This window comes from Euprymna scolopes, chromosome 30 (assembly GCF_053919585.1).
Source record: "Euprymna scolopes isolate OS-2025 chromosome 30, ASM5391958v1, whole genome shotgun sequence".
In the NCBI taxonomy this organism is placed as follows: Eukaryota; Metazoa; Mollusca; class Cephalopoda; order Sepiida; family Sepiolidae; genus Euprymna; species Euprymna scolopes.
In genome coordinates, this window is record NC_136511.1 from 65,764,786 (window position 1) to 65,778,076 (window position 13,291).

The following is a 13,291-nucleotide window of genomic DNA, read 5'->3' on the forward strand; positions in this document are numbered from 1 at the left end:
TAATAATTATTTTTTAAAAAACAAACATTTTCACCTGGTCAAAATGATAAGACCACTTTAATAAAATCGGCTAGTTTTGAAAAAATGAATACGAAAAGCTTTCTATGTTACTAAAAGCAACATCTTACTAAATTATAAATGACAAAAGGGAAACCATTCTCAAAGTTTGAGAGAGGAAGGATCTTTGAGCTTAATAGGGGTGGACTCTCCCATAGATCCATTGCAAACGAAGTGAATCGTAGCAAAACAGTCATCACAAATGTTTTAAGAAATCCTGATCAATATGGGCACAAAAAAAAAGGCCAGGTCGACCAAAAAAATTAACCCCATCACTGGATCGCCGTATCAGAAGAAGTTTTAAAAAAAAACTCCAGTATGAGCTCAAATCGATTGAAAAGCCAAACAGCAGCAGAATGTAGTCCTAAAACCATCAGAAGGCATCTGAAAATGAAGGGTTTCAATCATTTAAAGCGACTGCAGAAACCATGTCTTCTTGAACAGTACAAAACTAACCGACTTAAATATGCTGCCAAATACCAGACTTTGGATGAAGAGAAGTGGGAAAATGTAATTTTCTCCGATGAGAAAATGTTTAATCTAGATGGTCCAGATGGATTTCAACACTATTGGCATGATAAAAATTTGCCCAAAGAGACTTTTTCAACTCGGCATAGTGGAGGAGGGTCTTTAATGATTTGGGGTGCTTTCTCGTCAGCTGGGACCCTAAAGTTGTAAGTAGTGAAAGGCCGGCGAACATCATTGAACTACATTTCTTAAGTGGTCTTATGATTTTGACCAGGATTGTACACACACACACACACACACACACACACACACACACACACACACACACACACACACACATATATATATGTATATGTTGCGTTGTAGGCATAGGAAGATGTAAATCGTGTATATATTTTGAGTTTATATTATCATCTAGTGGTCAGAGTATGCGAGTGTGTATATGTCTATGTATATCTATGTGTAGAGATACGTCTATGTATATATATATGTTTTTTACGTCTATGTATGTATGTATGTATGTATGTATGTATGTATGTGTGTGTGTGTGTGTGTACGTCTGTTCATCTATAACAGTCTAGTGTTGTGATCGTCTAATCTAGAGTTCGTTGTGTGTGTATGTACAGTTAAATACAGATTAGGACCGGACAAAAATATACATAAATACCTTTACAATACAAAGGGCGTATAACACTTATTTAGGAGTTTCAACAGCTGGCCAATCGAGAACATATCTGGTCCATCTTTAGGGAAGCTGCAAAGAAGATTCTTCCTAAGAACGACAGGGCCTCGGGTTTTATTTTCGGCAACTTTTTATTCCAGAGTGTTTTTCCCATTTGGAAAGTTGCAACGCTGGTCCTAGATTCTTACAATTGATAGGGGTTGGATCTCTCGTTCCTTCAGGCGCTTTAAGCCATTTCACCGGTCTGTTCCTCAACTCTCTCCTTCAAGCTCTGAATACTAAATAATTTTCACGTATCCCCAAAAGACTACCCCCTCTAAGTTACACAACTAAAATAATCACCTGATATTTTTACATTTCATTATTTCTAAGTTTTCAACTAATTTGTTATAACATTTTTAGTTTAGAATTCCTAAATTAATGTAAATTAATGTGAATAAATATTTATTCTAAATATTTTGATTATTCTAAAACAAATTTTCTCTGACAAGACATTTTGGCTTGAATAATCATAATAATCGTTGATCATTCCCCGAGTGGCTTCTGGGCCTTGATAAGTGGTAACCTCCATGCAAAAAAAAATAGTACCCATCCAGCGTTGCCCGGCCAATATCTAACATATAAAGTATATATCTATAAAGTAAAAATATATACCTATAAAGTTTTCTCGCTCTGACATTGATGTTAAAAACCTACCTTTTCTATTAAAAAAATCATTAAATCGAACTTAATATACTCAGTCATGCATATGCGAGCGACTTCATGAAGGTAAACAAATTTACATATTCCTTCGAAAAATCAATGTTTATTAATTAATTATTCATTTTTTATGGTTTCTTATTAGATGATTGGTTTCATTTAATTATTACGCTTAATTATTTTGTGCATAGTTACTACATTCTGCATTGCATTTATTGATAAAAACGTTGTAGAACAGATACATGTTTTTATATCTATACATCTATCTATATATTATTATTTTTTTATGTATTTACATAAAATCTTATGTAAATATTTTTAGTGTTTACTTTAAAAGTGCTCGATACGTAAGTAGAGGTCGGTAGTAAGTTTTGAAAATATTGCCTATCATATATAATTTTAATAATTACATATTTATTTATCTATGAGCTATAAATACCGATTCAAACAACTGGTCTACCTACTGACGGATTCGAACTTACAACACTGGGTGTTGTAATCCAATGTGCGATTGTTGTTTATCCAATTCTGTTCATCTGAATTCATGATCTATCTATTTATCTATAGCAGTTCCTTATCTATCTATCTATCTATCTATCTATCTATCTATCTGTCTATCTATCTGTCTATCTATCTATCTATCAATCAGATTGTTCCTTATCTATCCACCTATCTATCTAATACTGTTCTTTATCTATTCTTCCATCAGAGACCTTTCCTTATCTATATAACTATCTTTGTCTAGTCTTTATCTTAATACTAGTCTGAGTGCCCGACGTTGCCTGTGTGTGTGTCGAGATGTGTGTAAGGCGTTTGGTTGAGCAAGCAATGCCTTAAAAAATGAATTAAAACAACTCAAAATAGCAGCGAGTACCCGTGCGAGCGAAAAAAAAATTAGGAGTAGTAGGCAGGTTCGAACCTGTAACGCACAAGAGGAAAAGGAGTTGAAAAAAAAGCAAACGGTCTAATCGATGGGCCCACTGTGATTGTGACGTCACGGGCGTTCAAAATAACTCTTTTATCCGACATCGTTCACGCAAGGCTTGGATGACTGGCAAAAATGTCGAGGGTAAAAATTGACCCCTCCTTGCAGATAACGGTCCAGTTGAAGGTCAAATAATTAATCTTTTTGGTCAATTTTTCGATACTTGTCGTCCGAGACATTGATCTTTGAAACGATACCAATTTTGTCATATTCCGACGCGTCTGTCCGAAGTTTTTGCGGCACACACACACATAAACACACACACACACACACACACACACACACACACACACACACACACACACACACACACACACACACACATTGCCTTTCATACATTAGACTAGCTTGGGTACCCAGCGTTGTCCGAGTGTGTGGTGTGTGTAAGGATGTTGATTGAGCAAAAAATAAAATAAAAACAGCGAGTACCCGTGCGAGCGTAAAAAAAAAAAAATTAGGAGGAGTAGGCAGGCTCGAACCCGTAACGGGCAAGAGGAAAAGGAGGTGACAAAAAGCAAACGGTCTTATCGATGCGCCCACCGCGATTGTGACGTTCCGGACGGTCGAAATAACGTGTTTTATGCGACGTCGTTTATGCGAAGTTTGAATGACTTGTAAAAAAATGTCGACGAAAAAAACGACCACCTTGGAAAAAAAGGCCCAACTGATTGTGAAAGAATTAATGTTTTGGGCCAATCTTTCGATATTTGTCCTCCGAGACCTCGAGTTTTAAAACGATACCAATTTTGTCACAATTCGACACGTCTGCCAAAAAGTTTTTGGCGGACGTACAAAAACACACACATACACATCTATCTATCTATCTATCTATCTATCTATCTATCTATCTATCTATCTATCTATCATCTGAAACACTTATTTATCTATCTTTCTCTGTCTCTTATATATATATATATATATATATATATATATATATATATATATATATATATATATATAAAGCCTGTTCATATCAATCTGTATTGGTTCGCATCCATTTATTAATTGAATATTCAGAAAAAAGAAGTGATAGCTGCCAGCATTTCAATTCTCACCTCGCAAAAACAAGTAAGCTGTTTTGTTTTTGATGCTGCGCAAATTCTCCGCAAAGCAAGCATACTTTCCTACTTCGTTCCAAGACATAGAAGGAATATACAGTTGTCGGCCATCCTGTGATTTATTTACAGAACGAGGCAGAGAAACGGAATCCTGAAAATAAAAAAAAAATAAAAATAAAAAAATAAATAAATGAATAAACAAATCCTATATAAAATGAAGGAACATTTATGAGCACATAAAAAACTAAAAATTAAAAAATCATGGATTTTTATGATAGCAAAGAAAGTTCCATTTTAGGAAAAGCTGGGAGCATTTGAACAGTTTGCGTAAACTACGTTAAAAGGTTAGAAATAAATACTGCTGGAAAAATCGTTTTTTTTTATTTTTTATTTTTTTTTTTACTTCGTTCAACATTTTCTTTTTTTTTTTCTTTTCTTTTTTTTTTGTCGTGAATTGCTTGGTTGAAATACACAAACAGAAACCGTATAGAATGACCAATGATAATTCAAAGAAAGTTCAAAGTGTATGTATTGACGACATGTTCATTTGCTTCCTCTGCAGAAAGTCAGACATGCATAGGATTTTGAAAAGCCATTACATTAGGTTAGATATACTCTGTCTTGAAAAAATGACTAAGCAGCTCTGTCTGCATTCCTGGTTAATGTGCCTCAGGCGATTAGCAATGAACTCAACCTTTCTCGGAGAGAAAGTAAGGACAGGGAAGAAAAGCCTCCTAGAACTGAACAGTGTCATTCGACAGAAACAAAGCCACTATTGGATTGATTGTCGAGGACGTGTCCTTGATTGGCACAAACAACACCAATTCAAGCTACGCCATGTTTGTTTCCAAAGTTATCTCTAGCGTAGTCTGCGTATCTATCTGTCCATTCCACTTTTTCTCGGAAACTACTGAGTCGATCTGCCTATAATTTTGTATGGACCTTTGTTATGATAAGGTGAGGCGGACTAAGTATTATGGTATCTACTCGATTCACAGTTTGATAGGGATTAGTGAACACAATACCACATTTACTTTGGATGCTTTCTCGGAAACTACCGAGTCAAACTGCCTGCAAATTTGCAGAGATCTTTTCTATTATAAAGTACAGCAAACTAAGTATTATGGTATCCGTTACATGCACAGTTAGGAATTAATAGGATTAGGATTAGGATTAATATTTAATGCAAGAGAATTCAACCATCAATTTGGCATAAAGCACTGATATGTCAACGGGCTATAGAATTTGCCCGTTTTTAATGGGCAAAAGAGCATATATATATATATATATATATATATATATATATATATATATATATATGAACAAATAATTAATAAAACCTTCTAAAAACGCTTTAAGAAGAGTTAAAAAAAATTTAATTTTAAAAAAGTAAACACAAATTAAGTAGATTGTCCTTAATATGCGCAGTTTCAAAAGAAATACTTTCCTTCTCATCAGAGGGTAGGAATTAGGAAAATGCAGAATCGGATTTTGCTTGCAAAGTATTTAATGAAACTACAAGTAAGCCATAGATCTTACTTGGTAAAAAAAATAGTGAAGCAGAGGGAATGAGGGGGGAAAATGATTTCACGTGAATGGATGGTCGGGTGTAGAGTAGAATATCCAATAAAGGTAAAATCCAAAAAAAGTTGGTTAAAATTTTGTATCCACAAGTAAAAATTCAAAGGAATCGCGTTACTAGAAGATATTTCAATGTAATCCAAAAGGCGAAATACCGTGAAATAATTCACAAATGGGTACAAGGAGAGAAAAGTGAGTTCAAAAGATTATAAAAGAAAGATAAATTGTGCGTAGAACAAACAAATGGAGAAATTTTGAGACGCTTCTGCCGAGGCCGATTTTTTAAAAATACAAATAAAGTACCTATTTACTATGCCTCCCCACGGGACAGAGTTAGACACCAGGGTCGTTTTTTAACGTGGAGAAAAGGTACAAAAATAAAAATTGTCTCAGTCGTGAAGGATTTCTCCTCCGCCGAAAGAGAACAAGAAAATGAAGTGCAGCATCTGAAAAACAGATACTACACTTTGATCTTGACCCGAAGACCAAAATACAAATAAAGTAACAGAAAAGATGAGCGGAAATATATATATATATATATATATATATATATATTAGCAATAATATAGCAATGTCTATAAATATATATATGTATGCATTACCACACATTAAGGTCAAAAGCTACTCGAGAATAAGGGTTAATAAGATGGAAAGGTTGTCAGTTGAGATGAAGAATATTATGTGAGGATTGAGAATGCTTGATGGACTTATTGTAATCTGTAAGAAAAACATGCCACTATTTTTCATAATGAGAAATCTGTTCACTAATGGGCCGGGAAAACTGTGTTCAATCCTCGGCCGAGCTATACCAAATATTTCAAGAATGATACTTGAAACTTTCTTGCTGAACATTCAGCATTATATGGGAGGGATCAAGGGCAAGTGAAGTAATCCTGGGAATGGAGTGGCGCCCTTCCCTACATCTCGATGTAGAAACTAATGAAAGGAAGCCTTTGGGTCACCCTCGGCTATAGTCGACCACTTAGCTTATATATATATATATATATATATATATATATATATATATATATATATATATATATATATATATATATATATTGCCCTCCACAGACAGCACTCTTTCGCTGTTTACAGCTCATCAATGTGGCTAGTGCTTCAAGCTAGGATTGAAGCTTCAGCATTGAGCTGACAGTCTGCGCCTCTACCTCTGCGCTATCAATTGTTGACACTTAGATATTTAGTTTTCACTTACATTAGGCAGATGCTATATGATAGCACAGAGGTACTTTGGTCAAAATCGCCTCTTCCTTCTTTAATCAAATTTTTCGATTCTCGATTATCGATATTGATCGAAGACATTCCAATACAAAACCTTTCTAAGAACACTGCCATGCAATAAAGTACATTTGTGTGGAATTTCATAAAAAAACGGCGCAGCTGTTTTCAAATCCATAGGGAACACTCTCTCTCTTTCTCACACACACACACACAGACAAAGGTTTTTTCATATAATCGTTCATAGATAGATAGATAGATAGATAGATAGATAGATAGACAGATAGATAGATAAATAGATAGATAAATAGATAGATAGATAAATAGATAGATAGATAAATAAATAGATAGATATATAAATAGATAGATAGATAGATAGATAAATAGATCGATAAATAGATAAATAGATAGATAGATAAATAGATAGATAGATAAATAAATAGATAAATAAATAAATAGATAAATAGATAGATAGATAAATAGATAGATAGATAAATAGATAGATAGATAAATAAATAGATAGATATATAAATAGATAGATAGATAGATAAATAGATCGATAAATAGATAAATAGATAGATAGATAGATAGATAAATAGATAGATAGATAAATAGATAGATAGATAAATAAATAGATAGATATATAAATAGTTAGATATATAAATAGATAGATAGATAGATAAATAAATAGATAGATAGATAGATAGATAGATAGATAGATAGATAGATAGATAGATAGGCGATCCACAAAAAGTTGGTAGATTTCAAAATATTTAGAACAGTTGATGAATGAGGACATGGGACAACTAGGATTGTTGAATTAAGGTGCGTGTCATAGAAAATTATAGCAACAAAAATAATAAAATCGTTTAACCTGGTTAAGGTAAAAAAAAAAAATACAAATGAGAAGAAAAAGAAGAAAATAAAACTATCAAAGTACTACCAGTCACGCGAAAAACTGTTAGAAGGGATTACATCTATATGCAGTCGTAATTGTTTGTTCAAGACATTACGACTGCATGTAGATGGGTTATTTTGTACTTTTGAATAGAAGAGTTAATTCTATTATTGCCTAGTATAATTCAGGGGAGATAATTTAAATATGGTTCTAAATAATTAACCCCTAAATATACTCAGCCGACAATATCTAACATAATGTTGTAAATATTTTATTCATGGATATTCAGAATATGATTATGCATTAGATATTGGTCAACATCGATTTGTCCATCTTTTGTGTACGTGTCTGTGTTAATTAATATAAGCAGATTTCTAAGTTGTGTTTATTTGAGTGAGGAGAAGCTGAAAATGGAATTATAGAATAAAACTCCCGATGAATCAATCAACCTCTAGAATCTTGTTGTTTTTTTTCTTTTTACTATCGATTTGTATTTATAAAACATCCATCAAAACCGGGTAAAATGCTGAGGCAAGAGAGATTGAGGTAAATATCCAGGTGAAAGGAGAAAGAAAATTTAGAGCAGCTGAACAAGTGAAACAAAAAAAAAGATTGAGAGTTACGTATAGGTGTAAGAAAAGGGAAATTGAGAACAATGTACAGGTAAAAGGAAAAGGAAATTAGCAGCAATGGGCTTGTTAAAAAAAAATCGAATTAGGATCTCCGTACAGGTGAAAAGAGAAGAGATTTAAAGCAGCAGACAGGTAGAAGATAATGCTATTGGGAGCTACGCACAGGTAAAAGAAAAGACGAATAAAGAGCATTTTACAGGTGATGTACGGCACAATCACCTTGACACACCGGTTCTGGCCAGATCACCGAACGTAAGCAACACTGAGAAGAGGATTTAAAGCATCGGACAGGTACATTGGTTGGTTGTTTTTGTTTTATGGCATATCAACCCTTTTAAGGTTATTTAATGCTAAATCCAGTGATTTTGAAGAAAAGAAGAAGAAAGAGCGCGGTAGAGAAGCCGATCACGTTAGAGACGTGGATGACGTCTGAGAGCACCTAAGAGACATGGGTAACATTACAGCCATAACAAAAAGTCACACGTGGCAGGAGGATGAGGAGAAAAGCGGGTTGAAGTTCTTACTTGTCCTATGCTCCTTGCGACGTGTTAACCGATCAACGACAGCGTCACACAAGTGGAGAAAAGGGAAGTAGACAGCAATGTAAACGTGATGGAAAGTGGAAAAATTTGTAGCAGCATACAGGTCCAAAAAAGAGAATTTTTTTGTCTTCATTTTACCGATTCATTTGTCATAATGATATGAGTGTTTGGTAATGGTCTGAGAGATTTGGGTTCAATCCTCAGTTGAGGCATATTGAAAAAATAAAAAATGATTCTTGATGCCCTTTTGCTAAACACTCATCATTAAAAGAGGAGGATAAAGGGCAAGTGGAGAATCATGAGAATGAAGTGGCATACTCCCTTACATCTCTGTGTAGCAGCTAATGAAAAAGAGAGCATTCGGATCGCCCTCGACTATAGTCGGCCAATTAGCTTTTCTTTTTTTTTTTTTTAAAGAGGAATTCTGCTTGGGATTAAGTTCTAAAGATATGCAAACAAACCTACACACGAGTTTCATTTCATATTTTGGTTTTCTTATAGAAACACTAAATTTAAAGAATTATTAGTATTTCGTTGATCATATTTAACTGTTGCTTTTGCAGTTTAAGTTTCATAGGATTTATTCTAAAAGTCTAATTCTTCTATATTTAGACACATCATTGCAATATACCTTAACACCAGATATTTCGGTTCGATACTCAGCGATGATGGCAACACCCTCAGCAAAGTTTTCGAATGCATCAATATGATGCAGCTCAAGTGGTGCACCATTACCGCCATACTCTGTGAACATCCCAAGTCGAAGATAAAACCAAGCTTTTATCTTTACATCAACGCTCTGATCCCCATCTGGCATCAATTGAAATGAATTGCTCTCGTCTTGGGGAAGCCTCATGTTTTGAAAAGCTTCTAGGCTTGACCTTTACTCCTGATCTGAAATTGAACACATGCATCAAATCTGTTGTCAAGGCCGCTGGAGAAATGGTGGGATCCTTCTATCGATCCAGTAGATATTTCCCTGTTGATGCAATTCTCTATCTATATAAAAGCCAGGTACGTCCAAGGATGGAATACTGTTGCCACATCTGGGCAGGAGCTCCTAGAAAGGACTTATCCTGCCTTGATAGAGTTCAAAATAGACTTTGTACCTCGTAGATGTTCTTTTCTCTTCCCTGCAACCTCTTTCTCACAGAAGAGATGTTGCGAGTTTGTCTTTGCTTTATCGTTATTTTCATGGCAAGTGCTCGACTGAGCTTCAATCTATGGTCCCCCCTCACCAAACTTCCACAAGAAACACTCGTCTAGCTGAAAACACTATCAATAATTCCCCTCACTCTTTATCTGTGCCTAAACTTCTTTCTTAGAACTGCTCGCCTGTGGAACTGTCTTCTGTTTTCCTGCTTTCCAGCTGACTACAATATGGTTCTCTTCAAGTCCAACGTAAACAAGTTTTTGATGAGCCGTTCCACTTAAATTAACAAACTTACCGAATTTCCGTTACTATCGATTACTATATTGTCCAATTTTTACTGTACACTCTTAACTGTTATCCTCGAGTGCCCTCTGGGCTTTGATAAGTCGTGATGCCTATGTAAGAAAAAAAAACAGTTGAGAGACCGATCATTTTATACAGTTCTGAGTGCTTACCGGCAACAAGGAATGGAAAGTGAAGATTAGCTGTTATGGAAGCCAAAATGCTCTGCTGGATTTCGGGAATTACAATGTTCTTGTACATCTTCAATAAGGATATCCGAAGGTGCTATGGCATCGCACTGATCGAGAGTTAGATGACCATGCGAAGGTTGCTAACATCCATGGTGCAATTCGTACTATGGAACCAACAGGAGTCGAACTTGCCCCACCCAGGTCGTCAGACTACGTCGATATCCACTTCACAAGTGTCACCTCTCAGTTGGTTCTTACAAATGTAATGTGAATAATTATATGGCTGATATTTTAAGATAACTTACATTGAAAGTCCACATAATCCTTGGCTTTGGGTCACCATCGGCGTCGCAAACAAATGTAACTGGATCGCCCAATTGTTTGACAGTGTTTTTTGGAAATGTCAAAAAACGCGGACCAGCTGAAAAAAAAAATCAAATTAAAATAGTGTTACGTTAGACCATGATGAAACTTATCCAAAAAGAACAAGTGGTGAGACAAAGTGGCTATATAAATACGAAGTTTTGATTGGCTGAAAGAAATCATGTGACATTGGGTAGATTTTAAATAAGACCAGCCTGTGTGCCCGGCGTTGCCCAGCATTGCCCAGCGTTGCCCGGGTGTTTGGAGGTGTGTGTTGTTGAGCAAAAAAAAAAAAAAAAAAAAAAAAGTTGTAGCAAGCAGGCAGGCTCGAATCCGTGACGCGAAGGCGGAAAAGAAAGGGTGTTGGTTGAGAAAAAAAAAAAAAAGAAAAGAAAAGAAAATTGCGAGCGCAAAAAAAAAAGAAAAGAAAAAGAGTTAGTAAGCAGGCTCGAATCCGTAACGCGCTAGAGGAAGAAGAGGTAAAAAAAAAACAACAACAACAAAAAACAAACTGTCTTAACGATGTGCCTACTATGGATGTGACGTCACGGGTGGTCGAAATAACTTTTCTACGACGTCGAGGGTTGAATGACTTGCAAAAAATGTCAGCGAAAAAACTGACCCTCCCTGTAGAAAAGTGCCTAGTTAAGGGTGAAGAAATTAATGTTTTAGGCCAATTTTTCGATATTTGTTGTCTGAAGGACCGAGCTTCAAAATGATATAGATCTCGTGAAAATCCATCGCCGCTGTCGGAAGTTTTAGGCAGACAAACATCCATCCATCCATCCATACATACATACATTTAAACAGACAGGTGTGATTTATATTAAAGAAGATGGTTAATCAGAGGAAAGACTAAATAGTAATCACACTGATGTCAAATTCAAACATCGGGATTAAGATTTAACGGTTGCATAAAGAAAGTGAAATAGTAAAATGTTGCATTGAATGCTGTAACAGCTACCAGTCAGGAAAACAATTACGGTTGTTCAGAGTTTTTAGTGATTGTTTTAAGAGAAAGTAACTCTAGTTTACTAAGAGATTCGTTTATTTTTTCCATACGATAATTTCGGACGCTTAAACATTTGAGGAATTTTAAGAAAAGAAAACTGCGACAATTCTTTCTTTTTTACAACTACTTTATTTGATGCAACAAAATCTTAAAGTTTTATAACATTAATAACAAAGAATATAAGCATTAACAAAAAAATAAAACATTTTGATTATAATTCCTTTGCAATTATCGCTGCATTTTCTTCCTTTTTTAATGTCAAAACATTTGAGAAATTTATAAGAAATGAAAAATGCGATTATTTTTTTCAGAGTTAAACTTTATGACTGCCAAGTTGGCATAACATTAATAACAATATATATATATATATATATATATATATATATATATATATATATATATATATATAATTTTAGTCATTCAATGAATTTAAAAATTTATGACGTGAATGTTTGAGTTTCATATCAAAGATTTTTATTATTCTGTGTAAGACAAAGAATACATTAGAAATATTTCAACTCCTTATCCTATATTAGAAATATTTTAACTCCTATAGGATTTCGATGTCTACCAGCTCTTCAGAGGAGAAAATATTAGCAAATAGTTATAATGGTTTACACCTCTGAAGAGATGATAGACATCGAAATCCTATAGGATAAGGAGTTAAAATATTTCTAATGTATTCTTTGTCTTGCACAGAATAATAAAAATCTTTGATATGAAACTCAAACATTCACGTCATAAATTTTTAAATTCATTGAATGACTAAAAATTTGATTTATTTACTCTATCTTGTATATCGAGCAATTCTTATTTAGATGGGATACTACTTATAGAATGTTACTGCCAGTAATAGCTTGTAAATCTTATAATCACAGGTTTCCATACCAGCTGAGTGTTGGATAATTTAATTCTGAAGCACACACACACACACACACACACACACACACACACACACACACACACACACACACACACACACACACACACAAATTCCAATATTTTTGCCGATTCCGTACTAAATTCCCAAATCGATACAATTATCGATTCCGATTCTTTATAAATCTCGAAATATTTAACTGTAAAGTTCTTATTTTTTCCCGATTATCGTAAAAAATGCGTGTTAAATGTACATATATTTTCTCAAACACAAAAAACACACTTGTGGGGCGGGGTGGGGGTGGGGTATGATATATAGATTTTAGCTTTACTTGTAGTATAAAATCAGTGAATATTTATTATTTTATAATTACTTTTTATTTTTTTTATTTTTTTCCTTTGAAGACTGTAACGCTGGGTATGGGGCAGTCACATCAGCTGCCAACATTGACCTACTTTTTATTGAAACCAACCGGGAGCTCTTTGTAGTATCCTCGTTGTTCCCTTAAGTGCAATGGAAGATCTTGTTTTAAACAAAATCAAATAAACAAAGATAATTAAAGAAATGACTTT

General features: G+C 34.3%; 1 protein-coding gene across 1 annotated transcript in view; it reads right to left on the minus strand.

Annotated features, from left to right (window-relative positions):
• LOC145254833 (neuronal cell adhesion molecule-like) overlaps positions 1 to 13,291 on the minus strand; it is an 898,760-nt gene that overhangs the window by 567,559 nt on the left and 317,910 nt on the right. The window contains exons 8-9 of the mRNA XM_080113668.1: positions 10,770 to 10,885; positions 3,947 to 4,100 (exon numbers count right to left, since the gene is read on the minus strand). Coding sequence (XP_079969794.1) covers positions 3,947 to 4,100; positions 10,770 to 10,885 — 270 coding nt within the window. The remainder of the gene's footprint in view (positions 1 to 3,946; positions 4,101 to 10,769; positions 10,886 to 13,291) is intronic.